The 16,121-nt window shown below is 52.4% G+C and overlaps 1 protein-coding gene across 1 annotated transcript; it reads right to left on the bottom strand.

Moving 5' to 3' along the window:
* Positions 1-877: 877 nt before the first annotated feature.
* ZBTB39 (zinc finger and BTB domain containing 39) lies at positions 878-8,597 on the bottom strand. Its single transcript, XM_032874516.1, has 2 exons — positions 8,502-8,597; positions 878-6,994 (listed from the first exon to the last, which is right to left on the bottom strand). The coding sequence occupies exon 2, from the start codon at positions 6,948-6,950 to the stop codon at positions 4,815-4,817; it is 2,136 nt and encodes a 711-aa protein (XP_032730407.1). The 5' UTR covers positions 6,951-6,994; positions 8,502-8,597; the 3' UTR covers positions 878-4,814.
* Positions 8,598-16,121: the final 7,524 nt, after the last annotated feature.

Raw genomic sequence — 16,121 nt, forward strand, 5'->3', positions numbered from 1 at the left:
CGCCACACCTGACCCACGTGTGGAGACCAGATGGACCACGTCACACCCCAACTAGCTCCTTCCTTGTGGAGGTACGTTTGTTAACGACCCCATGAGACCGTGCCAAACTTCCACCTCCTCTGAGTCTGCCTCTGTCCGCCCAGACATGCCACATCAGTGAATCAGATGGCACTGGCAGGACAATCTGAGGCTGAACCTCTAGCCCAACTAGACATGAGCAGAGTCCACTACTCTCTGGGCCAACAGATTCCCCCCAGGGAGGTTTCCCCTGGAAAGGCTGGGCTATTGACTTAGTTTGCCACTAAAAACAGGTCAACAGGTTAACCCCGGGGAACTCCAGCTACAGGAAAGGAAACCTGTGCGGGGGGTGCCTGGTTGGCTCAGTTGGTTAAGCATCTGTCTTCAGCTCAGTTCATGATCTCAGGGTCCTGGGATTGAGCCCTGTGTCGGGCTCCCTGCTCAGCAGGGAGCTTGCTTCTCTCTCTCCCTCTGCCTCCCTCCCAGCTTGTGCTTTTTCTCTCTCTCAAATAAATAAAATCTTAAAAAAAAAAAAAAAAAGGAAAAGAAACTGTGCTACCCGAAAGAATCCTAGCATCAGGAGTGCCTGGGTGACTCAGTTGGTTAAGCTTCTGCCTTCGTCTCAGGTCATGATCTCAAGGTCCTGGGATTGAGCCCCAAGTTGGGCTCTGGGCTCAGTGGGGAGTCTGCTTCTCCCTCTCCCTCTGCCCCTCCCCTCTGCTCGTGCTCTAATAAAGAAAATCCTTTAAAAAGAATCCTGGCATCTGCTGAGCACAATGCTGCCGCTACTGAGTGTTGGGCCCCAATCTTCTGAACTCAAGGGACAGAGTAACCCCAGTCAAGAGGAAAAGAATTCCTGTTTCAAGTTTCCTTTTTTTATTCTAAATAAAAACCACACTTTGTGCCGAACAATGGAATATAAAAGAATCAGATGTACAACGATTTTAGACATCTACTATTTGGGAAAAGAAGTTTACAAAATATACAAAACTTTACAGCAATAGATAGTAAACACTTAAATATTAGGAGGTCAGTACTTATTAATTTAATGGAAGTTAGGCGTCAACAACTCTTCTCGGTTTCATAAGAGACTTTCACTAGCAGAGGTGGGAGGGAAGGGTGGACTGGACAGGGGAAGGGTGTTAAAGAAACAGCAAAATCAAAACAGTTTCATTTTCATTCTGATGTTAAGTTTGCCGATGAGTGATGACAGTGAAATGAATGCTGTGTGCCCCCGGCTTCCTGACCCAATCAGGGCAGGACTAAAGCAAAGGATGTGAGGGGACATCCGGACAGGCAGACTTCTCCACAGCCCACTCCCACACCAACAAAATCAGTGTCCACCTAGAAAAGGATTTAAATTCACTTCCAAAGTTGAGTAGTCTCAGGAACAGGGCACAGTAAGAGGCCAGAAGACAAAGAAAATTCATCAGTAGCAAAACCTGATTGGGAGAAGGTATTTAGGCCCAAAGGTTTGTCCTGGAGACAAAGGGGTACTGATGGATCAGAAGGGAATAAAGTAAAAAAAAACTTTTACCCATTTCCTGGTTCTTAGGGGTCACCCGGGCCCAACCCCCACCTCCTTTCTTTCCACCTAGCCATAAACTATAGAGACTCCCTGGGGTCTTAAAATGTAGGACCAAATACTAAAATGTAGCAGAGCTTCCCAGCAGGCACTACGGCATCAGCAAGCCAGCACCGGCTCACAGGAGAGGTGGGAGACGGACCCCTTCCTGTGGCCAAAAGCAGCCTCTGCTGTTTATTCTGACGTGCTATGCAAGTATTACCTTCTTCCCTTAAGAAACAGGTCAGGAATAGCCTCGTGCCTGATTTAATGCTCTACAGTCGCCATCTTGAAATTCTTCATTTTTAAACAAAGGACTCTGCAAATTATGTAGCTGGTCCTGAGTACAGAACAACAGAGAAGAAGGGGGAGGAGAAAAGACATTTAGGGGGTCAGAGAGAACCTCAGAACATACAGCAGACTGCTAAACTGGGCTCCAAGGCAGAGGGGCAACAAAACAGAAGGCTGAAAAAAAGTTTAAAAAACTCAAAATAAAATGAATACCTTCGACCAGGGATCCCAGAGTGCCCTTTGCCACAACATAGAGTTTCAAGTAAAACAGTTCGGAAAAGGGTGAGCTGGAGGTGTAGGCAGCAAACATGACCCTAAACAGGTGGAGGGGTCAGGTGTGAATATGGGGACAAGCAGAGAAATGGGGTTTGGTCAGTGAGCCTCACGAGCTACTGACCCCTGCTACATGTCTGACCGCAACCAACCCTCCCACCCCCCAATCAAGCGCTTAGCCTCAGGACGATCAGGGGGTGCAGCTTTTTGTTTAGTGTTTCAGGGGCAAGGTTCAAGGATTTGCTTTTTGGTTTACTGGCAAAAAGGGAAAACTTCACAGTTTCAGGTTAAGTATACAGACTACCCAGCATCCACGATGCCCTCCGTTAAGGAAAAGGGTTTCTCCAGCACACTGATCCATGCTTGGCCAGCTGGCTGGGTTCCAGTAAGTACCACCTCTCTCAAATCTGATCCTTCAAAAATTGGTCCTCACTGACAGTCTAGGAGGGATCATTCAGCCTTCCAAAGTTTAGCAGATACTTGACGGCGGTCTTCCGCACATTCGCCTTCTTAAATTTCAAACGGTCAGTGCGGGAAAAGAAAGGGAGAAGCCAGTCAGGGACAGAAAGTCTCAGCACTGCTTTCTTGACAAGAATGACCTGAGGGGACGAATAACAAGTTCGATGGCAAAAAGCAGCCACTGGTACACATCCCTTCATGTAACAGTCACCCCACCAGAGAGCAGGCACCCCAACTGGGAGGCTTTACCAATTTAGGGCTAGAGAGAGAGGCAGCAAGTCCGACAGGGATGAAACTTTGGCTTGCCTGTGTGTCTTAATATAGCTTTCCAAGTTTAGGAAGGATGAGAAAATGTGCAAAAAGTTCCTTCATTTAATTTGTTCCCCTCAACCCGGTCCTCTATCTACTCAAGCTCATGTAGGAAAGGCCGAGGAATTTAATAAGCCCCAACTTCCTATAACTCACAACCATTACCTAAAGGGTTCCCTGGGCTTATTTTGCAAGAGACTATCTGGACAGAAAGAAAAGGAGTCACTTGTTTAAAGGCTAGACACCTTCTCCCTGAGTCCGAGCCCCCGTTTCCAAACCTCTGGCCAGGACCGTCCCCTGGACTATGGCTACTCGCTGGGGAGAAACTCATTTTCCTTAAGTCACTTATCCAAAAGAGATGCTGGGTACTATGTATATAAAAGCAAAAATAAATAAATATCAATGTTCGAAAAGGCTCTGTGAGTTAATTAAAACCACTCGCTTGTGAAACAGCCCGGGTGCTGCTGAGTCCCCCCAAGGGCAGTGTCAGGGCCTAGGCCAGGGACTCCCAGAGCTCGCCTGAGCAGGCTGAGGTAGTATGAGTTACTGAGGTGCTACCTTGTGAATATGCGGGATCCGAAGGTCCTCTCCCTCAAGCCTTCTTTGGGCAAGAACCCCTCAAAAGCCACAAAGAATGGAGCAACCAGCCCCAAGGACTGGGCAGACTCCATCCCAGCCACCTGGGGCAGGCTTGCACCAGCTGCCGTCCAATTACGCCCCCTGGTGGCGATGCAATGACAGATCAGGATAAATTCCAGCAGGTCAAAGGTGAGCTGCTAAAGCTCCTGGCAGTTAGCACAAAGTAAACAACAGGTTACCCGACTGGGACAGACAGACCGCACATCCCGCTACACACTCGGGTCCCTTCGATCCTGAAGGGCTCACAGTCCAACACTCCGCCACCCCGTGGGGTCTTCTCATCTACACCACAGGTCAAACACACTTCTAGGTGGGAGACTGGATGTAAATTAAGGCAAGGTTGCTGCTGTCAGAGACATCCCCACCTCTCCATCAGGAAACTCAAAGTCGACGGAGGTAGCCAGATGACAGATGACTGTATCAAAGGGCTCCCTGTCCTCTTTGCCCCACAGGGAAGGCCTAACCAACCACCTGGGCTACAACTCCATAAAATCTTATTTCTTTGGAATTGAGGAGAAAAGAGAAGCCTCCCTTCCTGTCCATCCAGGCTGCCACTTCCGGTGGCCCTGGAGGACACCTCTTCTGACCAGCAAGGATTCATCCCAAAGCTTTCTGACCTAAACAGAAAGCTCTGCCCCCAGTTTGGATCTAGCTGCCGAAAGATTTTCCTGTCCTCCCCCAGCAGATGAGAGCGTGGAAACGAGCAGGCGCCGCCGTCCCATCCACCTTTTCCCTGCTGAGGGCCAGGCCTGGAGCCTGAAGTGAGCTGCCCTGCAGACTAGTCTTTTCTGAAAGACCACATTCCCCAAATCTCTCTCAGAGCTGGGCATCCCAGATGGAAATCTGGCAATAATACCCACAGTGAAAACCTCTCTCCACCTCCTCTATTCAGTGAGGCTGTTGGTTGGATTCTTAGCAGCATAAATACCTATCAGTAAACTAAAACTTGAGAGGCGTGGAGAGGGGATCTAGTCAGGGGATCTAGTTGACATCAACTGCCTGACCAGATCCCAAGCCCGGCCTCCGAAGACTCAAAAACACAGCCCACCGTGGGCAAGAACAGGTAAGGAGGTAAACATGATAGGGCCATTGCTTCTCAAAAACAGTAACAGCTTGTGTGCTCTTTCTTCTTCTTTCAACACAAGACAGAACAGAATTTCCTAGCAAGGCCAAATTGAAACTGCAGAGGGCCCAACAGCCATTAGAAAATCAACGTCCTGGCTGCTGCCTGGGAGCTGCCCTTGGCTACGCGGGGACCCAGTCAGCTGTCCGGGTTCTTCTCCGCCTCTTTGGAATGGATAATGTACATGAAGGTCTGCTCAATGGTGAAGTCAGGTGGGAGGCTGCCTTTGTGCACGCCCACGTGCTTGCTCATGAGGTTGAGCGTGGAGCTGTAGTGGCCACAGACCGTGCAACGGTACATGAGGGCCCCCGAGTGCGTCTTCAGGTGGCACTTGATGGTCGAGCGGCCTCGGAAGAACTTGTGGCACACCTTACACTGGTACGGCTTCTCGCCCGTATGGATGCGCCGGTGGTAGTTGAACTCACTTGTGTGGGCAAACCTTTTGCCACAGACCTTGCAGCTATACTTGCTGTTCCCGGGCTGGCCCTGCAGAGCCAGTTCCTCACTCAGGAACTCCTCCGCCGGCAGCTTCCGCTTCTGGAGAGCGGGGTGCTGCAGCCCCGCGGTGGGCCGGGCATCAAGGCCACTGCCGCATTTGTGCTGGCTCACGTGGTAGCGGTAGGCGGCCTCCGACTTGAAGCTCTGGCCGCACAGGTGGCAGCGGAAGAGGGCATCCTCCAGGCTTTGGTGCACGGCCATGTGCTTCTCTAGAAGGTGCCAGTCCACGAAACTATTTGCACAGACGGAGCAGGAGAAGACGGAAATGCCCAGGTGGGACAGCGTGTGCCACATGAGGCTGCAGAGGTTCAGGTGGCGCTGGTCACAGACACTGCAGGCCTGGCCCTTCAGGTGCAGATGGTCAAGGATGTGTCCTCGGACTGCATGGAAATCTCTGGCCAGTGCCTTCCCACAGGCAGCGCACTTCAACTCTGCAGTGGCTGCCCCAGAAAAGAGAGCCAGCTTTCCAGAGAGGGGGTCGTTGGGGTGGACGATGATGTTGTTCTCAAATATCCCATCCCGTCGGTGGAGGGTAAGCTGCCACTGGGTAAAGAACTTAGTTTCACACATGTCGCAGGAGAAGAGGAAAATGCCGATGTGGGACAGAACGTGGGTCACCCTGGAGTTTCGGTCCTGGAAGTGGGTTTCGCAGACCTTGCAGTTGCCTGTCAGCAGGTCCACATGGTCCCGAGCATGCTGTCGGATGAGCTGAATGTTGGGCTCTAGAACTTTCTTGCACACCTGGCAGGGCATGGCCTTATTCTCCCGGTTGTCACTCTCGCCAAAAGTCAGCTCATCCTCACTGTCGTCACTCAACTCAATCACCTCCTCTGCTGTGCCTATCTCCTCGGTGGTGTCTTCAAACTGCAAGTCATCATCCCCCAGTTCGTCCAGCTGGAGCTCATCCATCTGCCCAAAGCCCGGATCTTTGGAGTGGTCGCTATTGCTCAGACACGAGTTGGTCCCAGGGGTAATGTCAATTGCACGGTCAGGGGGGAAGAAGCTGTTTTTGCTGAAGTCTCCGTTGCTCTGAACCTTGTACGGCTGGCAGGAGCTCGCGCTGGTTTGGATGCCCATGCTGACGGCGCCTAGGACAGGCTGAGTCACCAGACTAGGGACGGGGGTGAAAGGAGCAGGGCCGTCGTGGTCTTCTGTCTTTGGCGGCATGGGCTGCTGTGACAGAGGCAAGCTATGGTTAGTGTCACCGGTGACATTTCTCTCTTCCTCTTTACAGCTTCCTCCAGCATCACTAGGTAACACATAGTTCCTATCAGGACCGAAGTGCTCCCCCCCACCCCGGAGGTCTCCAAGCGGACAGGCAGGTTCTGCCGAGCTACAACTCTGGGTACCGGAGTGGCTCTCCCTGCTGCTGGTCAGGGGCTTGGCCACGGCGGTGCTCTCCAAGTCAGGAAAGGTGGAGTGACAGGCCCGGAGGAGATCCTCCATGCCCAGGCGCTCAGCCACCTCATAGATGACCCCAACATTGATCAGGTCTGTGAAGAGCTCCGACGTGTAGACAAAGCTCAGAATCTTCTCGAAGTTGGCAGGGGTGATGAAGTCCACCACGTAGGTCCTGGCAGCATCCAGCCCTGTATTCAGGAAGAGGTTCTGGAAGTAGCCCGCAGCGCAGGCCAATACGGCCTTGTGGGCCGGGAAGGAGCGGCTCCCCACCACAATGGTGACATCGCACATGGTCTCTGAGAGCCGGCACTTGTTGAGTTCCTTGAGCAGGTTGTTGGGGTGGTTGGTGCTTTGCAGTTTGATCCTCATGCCCATCTTAGCAGCTCCTAGGACGTTGCCTCCGTATCAGCACGGTTCACCTGTGGACAGCAAAAGGAAGAGATGGATGGCCAAACACATCCCTGCAAGCAAGGAGCTCTGCCAAAGAAAATACCGCCAGTCTGAGTGTTTGTGAGCCCTGGGCGGGGAGGAGCCAAAGGACACCTCATAGATGACCCCAAGCTGCTCCATGCTGCCAGGGGCAAGGACAAGTGACGGGACAATGACCTCTCTCCCTGCATGTTCCCAAAGACAGAGCGGTCACAACAAAACCTGAAAGTATTGAAAAAAATCTGATAGCGCCATCTGTGAGAGTCAGTAAGAGAGGGGTTAGGCCTGGTGGGATAGAAGCTAGTACCTCAGGGCCAAGTCAGAGGCAACCTCTCCGACACAATCCCTCACTTCATTAGCAGATGGAGGGCGCAAATGAATCTCCTAACTTCTTCCCCAATACAAGCTTTCCTATCTCGTTCAGTACTTTCCCTTCTCTTACAAACACAGTAAAAGTACTTGAACATAATTACCAAAGTTCCATTAGCTGCTGAGGGCAAGAGAAGGTTGCTCTTTTATTTTCTTATCAATGCTCTGTCCTTCCAGTCCCTAAATAGACCTCTTGCTCATTCATGAGTTCTGATCTCTCCCTCCCTAAATCACCTACCTGCCTAGTCTCTTGTCTTACCGTAACCCAGAGCCATCCAGATACTGCTGTCTCCTCCTCCGCATGCTTAAGATTAAGCTAAAACACTGACGACCCAAAGAAATAAAGCAAAATAGAATACACTGTAGCATTTACTATTACTTATATATGCCTTTTTTTTTTTTAACCACCGTTTTTGGGATCTATGCATATTCTTATCAGAACGAAAAGACTTACTTAATGCCCTAAGAGCCCATCTAATTATACTGGCAAGACTCCTAAAAGCTTGCTGGATCCCACTCCCCCCCCCCCCCCCGCCAAGTCCTGCATGAGTGAGGAAGACAAGCTAGCTGCATTCTCCTTCAGTCTCAGCACTCGCCCCGCGCAACACAGCCCCTTTCTCCACCTCACCACCTCTACAAACTCCCAACTTTTTCTGGGGTCCAAGAAGCTTCTGCGCTTTGTTGGGATACAGGGAAGCCTCTCCCGGGCCCTGGCGGCCACACATCAGGTCGGGGCACTGGCAAGCCTGAGTGGAGGGTGGGAAGGGGGGCACACTGGGAACTTCCGAGAAGGCACCCCAAAAATCCCGTGGTGCCGCAGTCTCTCCTCTGGAGGGTCAAACCCAGCAAGAACGGGGTTGGATCGGGCCAGGGTGCTCCATCCGGGGGCCACCGAGCACCTCGGTCGCTCCCCAAGCGGCAGGGGATCCCCCCGGGGCGGCTCCGGGGGCGCCGGGCCAGACGGGAGCAAAAGGATGGGCGGCGGAACCGGCCGGGGTCGGCGCGCGGCCGGGTATGATGGGTCCGGCCGACGAGAGCGGGCAGGAGGGAGCCCCGCGAGAGCGAGAGAAAGGCCGGGACGGGGGTCGGGACTCGACCCGGGTCAGCCCTCGGCCCGGCCGCGCTTACCCGGCTCCGCGGGGCCCGAGCACCATCGCCACCGCCGCCTCACACAAAGGCCCCGGCCCGCCGTGCCTGGCCCGACAAGGAGGCGGCGCCGCCGGCCGCGGCCAGACTCTCCATCCGCCGCGCCGCTCGCCGCGCCGGCCCGGGCCGCCCCCGCCGCCCGGCCCGCAGCGCCCCCCGCCGTCCCGGAGGAGGCAGCGCCCCCCGCCGCTTGGCCGCAGCGCCCCCAGCCGCCCGGGAGGAGGCAGCGCCCCCCAACGGCGGGGCCGGGAGCCGGGTGGGGCGGGCCAAAGCCCGGCGGAGACTCCGCTCTCCTCCAGCGCCTCTGGGGACCCCTGACCAGGCCCCACCTCCCACTGTTATACCCCAGTTTTCGCGTCGGAGAGACCACCAAGGAGCCAACACCGATGTAATCACACCAGGGTTTATTCAACAAGCTTAAGCTTGGACCCAAGTATACCCGACACAGCGGAGTAGGGACTTGGACTCCGAGCTTAGTTAAGGCAGGGGTATTTATGAGTTCCTGTTACTAAAGCAGGGTGGGGGTCTCTGGAACCAAAGCAGGGTGGGGTTCTTGTTACTAAAGCAGGGTGGGGGTCCTTAGAACTGAAGTAAAATAGGGGAAAGTTCAGCCCTTGGGCACAGGGGTCTGAGATGGCTGCCGGAGCTAAGTTGGCTGTACTTACACTAAGGCTAAACCTGAGGTGGGATGGCCTTAATTTTTCTCGGCCTCCACATTTCCCCCTCTCAGAGGAACCTAGGGAAGGCCCCAATCATGGGCCCAGGCTGGTCTCAGCAACAAGGTCAGATGGTTGGTATTGCTGTCTGAGTACCATGAGCTGAACTGTACTGACTCTGTCTTTGACAAAAGTAAGCAACATTAGTGGAGTAAGTGAGAACGGCACAGTCTTAGCTTTAGGGGATTGTCCTTGTCGGGCTGACTTTTCCATTCTGGGACGAAGTCCTTGAGAATGGCATGTGGGTCAGCTGGCCAGATGTGGGTGTAGTGGACCCAGGGAGTAATTCTGCCGACCTTGAGAGCGGTGGGAGTGGTCAGGATCACGATGTAGGGTCCCTTCCACCATGTTTGAAGTGCCTGGTGTTGGTATCTCCGGACGTACAACCAGTCACCCCGCTGATATCGATGGGGGTCTGGGGTGTGGTCCAGTCTTGTAGAGGGCCCTCAGCTTAGGCCACACCTGTTCATGGGTTCGTTGTAACATTTGGAGGGAGAAAAGGAGTTGGTGATCATCAAACTCAGCAAGCACCTCAGATTTTAAACTGGGAATAATAGGTGGAGGAATACTGAACATGATCTCGTAAGGGGTAAGTCCCATCTTAGATGGGGAGTTTCGCACCCTATATAGGGCGAAGGGGAGGAGAGTCACCCAATCCCTGCCAGTCTCCAAGGCTAATTTAGTCAAGGTCTCTTGTAATGTTCTGTTCATCCTCTCTACCTGTCCTGAGCTTTGGGGCCTATATGCGCAATATAATTTCCAATCTGCCCCAAGTACTAGTGCCACTCCCTGTGTTACCTTAGAGACGAATCCTGGTCCGTGGTCTGATCCAATCTTAATAGGAAAACCATACCTCGGTAAGATGTCTTCCAGCAGTTTCTTGGTCATGTTCTGTGCGGTTTCATGTTTGGTGGGAAATGCTTCTGTCCATCCTGAGAAAGTATCTACAAATACCAGTAAATACCTGTATCCATATTTTCCAGGTTTTATCTCGGTGAAGTCCACTTCCCAGTAGGCTCCTGGGCGGTCCCCCCAGAGCCGGGTGCCCAGGTTAGATCCATGGGCGGTGGCATTAGTTAATTGGCATGCGTGGCAGTTTGCCACAATCTGTTCGATCTTGATAGGGAGTCTTTGATAGTGATCTCTGCATGTCGCACCAAGTCTTCCATTTTTTTTGTTCCCATGTGTGTACTTCTGTGCATTTTGGATAGGAGTCGCCGTCCCAGTTCCTCTGGTAGGATTATGCTGCAGCATAATCAGCAGCAGCTGATTATCCACCAGCCATGTAGGCATTGTGTCCCGGGCAGACGCCTAATCCATTGTTAAGTCTTCGTCAGTGTAGTTGGGGTTGTCTGGCAAGCTCGGTGCTCCCGGATCAGGCAGTGTGGTCACTAAGACATGGTCCACTGAAAGAGCTGCCTCTTTTGCCTTTAAGTCGGCCAGCCTGTTTCCTCTGGCCACTGGCGTGTCTGCTTTTTAATATCCTAGACAATGGATAATGGCCACTGCCTTAGGCAGCCAGAGGGCCCTTAGGAGCTCGAGGGTTTCTGCCTTGTTTTTAATAGTCTTTCCTTCTGCTGTTAAGAGCTCTCTTTCTCTATAAATGGCTCCATGGATGTGGGCTGTGGCAAAAGCGTACCTGCTATCAGTATTGTTGTTTATCCGCTTGCCTGATCCCATTGTTAGCGCCTTGGTTAGCGCAATCAGTTCTGCACGTTGGGCAGACGTCCCAGCCACCAACAGTTCCGCCCAGACACTCTCTGTCTCTGTGGTCACAGCTGCCCCCGCATACCTGATTCCTTCCTGGACAAAGCTACTGCCATCTGTATACCGTATACCAGGTGTCATCTGCATTCGGCAGTGGTCGGTCCTGGAGATGGGCTCTGACTCCGTGCACCTGAGCCAGGATTTCTTGGCAGTCATGTGGGTGGGGGGTCCCCGTCAGGGTTAGGGAGCAGTGTCGCTGGGTTTAGGGCTGTTGGCAGCTGGAACAAAATTCTGGTAGGGTTCAAAAACAAGCTCTGATAATGGGTCAAGCGGGCATTGCTGATCCATTGGTCCAGGGGTTGAGTTCCCCTTCAATGGCATGTAGGGTAGTGACGTATGGTTCCTGCCCCATAATCAGCTTATCTGTATCTTTAACCATGGTGGCCTCTGCAGCAATAATTTTTAAACATGGAGGCCATCCAGCGGCCATGGCATCTAATTTCTTTGAGAGGTATGCCACCGGTCTCTTCCAGGGGCCCATGTATTGAATTAGGACTCCCTTTGCCACCCGTTCCTTTTCATCCACATAAAGATGGAAGGGCTTAGTCAGATCAGGCAGCCCGAGTGCCAGGGCCGAAAGCAAGGCTGGTTTAAGGTCATTGAAGGCTTTGTCCATGGCCTCAGTCCATACAAAGTCCTGTTTTTGTTTCGTGGCCTCATAGAGGGGCTTAGCTATGTCAGCGAAACCTGGGATCCACAATCGGCAGAACCCAGCCAACCCTAGGAATTCACATACCTGGCGGACATTTCGAGGCTGTGGGATTCTCATGACGGTCTCCTCCATGCATCCATTAACCATCTTTGTCTATCTTTTAATTTGCACCCCAGGTAGCTCACCTCCATTCTGCAGATCTGGGCCTTCTTAACTGAAGCCCGGTATCCCAGAGTTGCTATCGTTTGGAGCAAGTCCTTGGTGCCTAGTAAGCATATTTCCTGGTCCTCTGCTGCCAACACGGTATCATCTACATATTGTAATAGAGTCAGATTAGGGTGTTTGGCAGGGAACTCACTTAAGTCTTCGTGCAGTGCCTCATCAAAGATGGGGGGCAAATTCTTGAATCCTTGTGGTAATTGATTCCAGGTGAGTTGGCCACTGATGCCCTTCTCCGGGTCTGCCCATTCAAAAGTGAAGAGGTCTTGGATCTTTGGGGTCAAGGGCAAGCTTCTCCTGAAGCCAGCTTCTTGAGACGTCTCTGTTTTTCATGTGGGTCATCCATGGTCGTGGCCAGTAGGATCTTAGCCAGGTTCCAAGTCTGACAGTCACTTAGCTGTTGCTCCTCCAGGGTCTCTCTGTTATTGTAGACTCTTTCTGCCACCACTATCAGATCCTGTAGGCTCTTCTCTCCTAGTCTTTCTACCCTCTGTAATTTCCTTTTAATGTCCAGAGCGGCTTGGCTAACAAAAGCCATAACTATGGCAGCTTTGGTCTCTGGGGCCTCTGGATTCATAGGGGTGTACTGTCTGAACGCCTCTATGATCCTTTCTAGGAATGCCGCCGGACTCTCATCTTTACCCTGTCTTACATCATATACCTTGGCCAGACTGGTAGCCTTGCGTACTGCAGCCTTGAGACCTGCCATTAGAGTCTGGCGGTAGACCCAGAGCCTCTCCTTACCTTCTGCCGAGTTGTAGTCCCAAGCGGAGTGAGACAAGGGGAAAGCTGCATTTATGAGATCGGAGCTCTGAGTTGGCTGGCTGTCGTCACCCAGGACGGACTTCCGGGCTTCCACCTGGATTCGCTCTTTCCTCAGCAGTAAAGAGAACCTGCAGGAGCTGCCAACCGTCATCCCAGGTGGGCTGATGGCTGAAAAGAACAGTATCCAAAAGACCAATCAGATCTTTTGGGTTATCAGAGAACTTTGCATGTTGAGTTCTCCAATTGTATAAGTCACTAGTAGAGAATGGCCAATATATCATTAGTTGTCCCCCCGTTTCATCGGGGGGTCCCATGGCACGGAGGGGAAGGATGAGTGGAATCGGCCGGTCCCAGGTTTGAGGCTGGGGCCACTCGATGGGTCCATCCACATGTCCCTGCCGCTGGCCCATGTATGGGGGCCCCTCCACTTGGGAGGGTGGCATTCCCTCGACAGCCCCTGATGCCTCTTGGAGGGGCAGACGGGGAGGGGGAGACCTCGTAGGGCGGCGGAAAAATCAGGTCCTCCGTGGGAGTGTCTGGAAGACGGGGTAAATCAGAGTCTTTGGTTAGGACTCTGCTTTCTTGTTAGACTTGGGAGTTGGTTTCTGCAAGGCCTGGATCTTGGGTGTAGGTCCTACTTTGGGAGGGAGAAAAGGTTTAAGCCAGGAGGGAGGATTCTCTGTCATGTCTTGCCATCTGGCAAGACATTTGGTCAGGGTGGCTTTAACCTGTAGGATAAGAGGAAGCTGAAAGGTTCCCTCCCGGGGCCATTTTACATTAAAAGCTGGCCGCTCAGACATGCAGAAAGTCCGAAACTTTCCCTTTTGTACGTCTGTGCTCAGATTATGAGCTCTCTCCCTGACGTCCGAGAAGTGGTTAATCATCAGGGACAGAGGGGTAGTCTGTGTCTGTCCCATCATGCCTTCAGTCCACAACAAGGCACATACACTTACAACAATTAACAAGAACACACTCACACAGACAAATGATCCGGCACGGCCACGAAGACAAAACTGAAAGGAAGTTAAGGGAGAATCCAACCGCAAAGGCAGCCGGCTCTCCTCACAGATGAGGATCTTGTCCTCCAGGCGGGGGTAAGGGACACCTCTTCCAAAAATTCCCATAAACTTAACAACCAGCACAACAGACAAAATTCCCATATATTTAACAAACAGCACAACTGACAACAAAAACAAGATGCCTGACCACCTAGGGGGACTCGAACCCCTGGCTGCCTTGAGGGACAACGAACCCCCTGGTGACCGCTTAAGGGGACTCTGACCTCCTGAAACGGCAGGGGACCCAAGCCCCCTGGTGACCGCCTAAGGAGACTCTAACCCCCTAAACGGTGGGGGACTCGAACCCCCTGCAGGGGCAAGGGACATCTCTCAAGACCCCCAGTCGATGGCCTGCCACGTGTCCGCTTGAGCCAATGTCAACCCAGATACAAGTTGGAATTCCTACGGGTAAAAATGCAGATTGGAGCTCCCAAAGTATGCGCGCAAATAGATAAAAATGAGTGCACTCACCAACCGGTGCAAGACCCTCCTGGTTGGGGTCCTGGGAGTCTCCCAGGTCTCGGTGGAACCTCCAAATGTTATACCCGAGTTTTCGCGTCCAAGAGACCACCACGGAGCTAACACCGATGCAATTACACGAGGGTTTATTCAATAAGCTTAAGCTGGGCCCAAGTATACCCGACACAACGGAGTAGGGACTTGGACCCCGAGCTTAGCTAAGGCAGGGGTATTTATGGGTTCCTGTTACTAAAGCAGGGTGGGGGTCTCAGGAACTAAAGCAGGGTGGAGCTTCCTGTTACTAAAGCAGGGTGGGGGTTCTTGTTACTAAAGGAGGGTGGGGGTCCTTAGAACTAAAGTAGGGGAAAGTTTAGCCCTTGGGCACAGGGGTCTGAGATGGCTGCCGGAGCTAAGATGGCTATACTTATGCTAAGGCTAAATCTGAGGTGGGATGGCCTTAATTTTTCTCGGCCTCCATACCACTCCCACGCAGCCCGGGGACTGCCGGCCGGGGACTGCGGGCCGGGCAACAGCGGGAGCAGCTGCGGGGACGTTCCCAACCCCCGCAGTCCCGGTTTTTCTGAATTGCCCTCATTGACCGGTGGAGGGCCATCCCCTCCTCACCCTGGGGCATGGCATCCCGACTCTAAGCTGTCATGCTCTACCCTGTCCTACATCTCATCGTCCCAGAAGCTTCTCCAAACGTTGCAGATAAAGGTAAAAATGAAGTCAGGTTGTTTGTGAACTACTGAGTGTGCTGGGCTGAGAGCTTCCTAAAGACGGGGCTCTGTGGTTCTTGATTCTACTCCTGGCATGGTTCACCACACACTATCTGGTCCTGTGACAGGTGCTTAATAAAGCCTGTTTGAGGAAAAAAAAAAAAAAAAGCCTGCTTGACTGAATGAACCAATGAATAAACAAGTACTTGAGGTCTGCGCCTCCCGAACACTCGTGTCTGAAAAACCGCTGCTGCCCCTCCACCCACCTGGGTGGCCAGAGGGAGGAATTTACAGGCTCCCACGGCACCTTGAGAGCCCACCCTGTTTCCTACAGCCTGTCGTCCCTGAAGGGGAGCAGAATTTACCACCCCCAAATGCCTCTTTGGCATAAGGATTATTTTAGGTAGCCTTTTTTTTTTTTAGGATTTTATTTATTTATTTGAGAGAAAGAGCACAAGAGTGGGGTGAGGGGCAGAGGGAGAAGCAGACACCCCACTGAGCAAGGAGCCCCACGCCCCCGGCTGCATCCCCTGGGACACTGTGATCCTGGCCCGAGCCAGAGGCCGATGTTTAACCCACTGAGCCACCCAGGCACCCCCTCGGCTACTTATTTTTTTAAAACGGCAGACGCGGGAGAAGCTCTGGAAACACAGAAGTTACATTTATAAGGGAAACCTTTATCTGCACGGGTGTCTCTTTCTGTACTAGGAAGACAAGGATGACGTAAATCTCCAGAAACTCTCATCAGTGGAGAAGGCAGGGACCTCAATATACATAACAATCACCCCCTTATTTACAGGGCTTGGCCTGAAAACCCCCCATAACTGGCTCCCCACCCCCAATATCTTCTTTTGTCTTTAGCTGGGGATGGTATTTAAGGTGGTGGCTCAGGCTGTTAGGGAGTTACTCCGTCCTCCTGAGCTTCTCCCATGTTTACAGGAAGTATACTTGTTACTGAACTTATGTTTGCTTTTCTCCAGTTAATCTTTTATGATGGCTTGGTCACAGCCAAGAACTTAGAAAGGTAGAGGGGGGTCACCTGGGTGTCTCGGTCAGTTAAGCATGTGACTCTTGGTTTTGGTTTTGACTCCGGTCACGATCTCAGGTCCTGGGGCCCAGCCCCACATAGGGCTCCACACTCATGATGGTCAGGGAGTCTGCTTGAGGTCCTCTCTCTTCCTTTCCCTCTGCTCCTCCCCCCACCCATGCTCTCTCTTAAATAGATAAATAAATCTTAAGAAAGAAAG

Source organism: Lontra canadensis, unplaced genomic scaffold, assembly GCF_010015895.1.
Source record: "Lontra canadensis isolate GAN:19392208 unplaced genomic scaffold, GSC_riverotter_1.0 scaffold53, whole genome shotgun sequence".
Lineage (NCBI taxonomy): Eukaryota > Metazoa > Chordata > Mammalia > Carnivora > Mustelidae > Lontra > Lontra canadensis.

Excerpts from the sequence above, each read along its gene's own strand:
- ZBTB39 (XM_032874516.1), bottom strand. The coding sequence starts at position 6,950 with ATGGGCATGAGGATCAAACTGCAAAGCACCAACCACCCCAACAACCTG.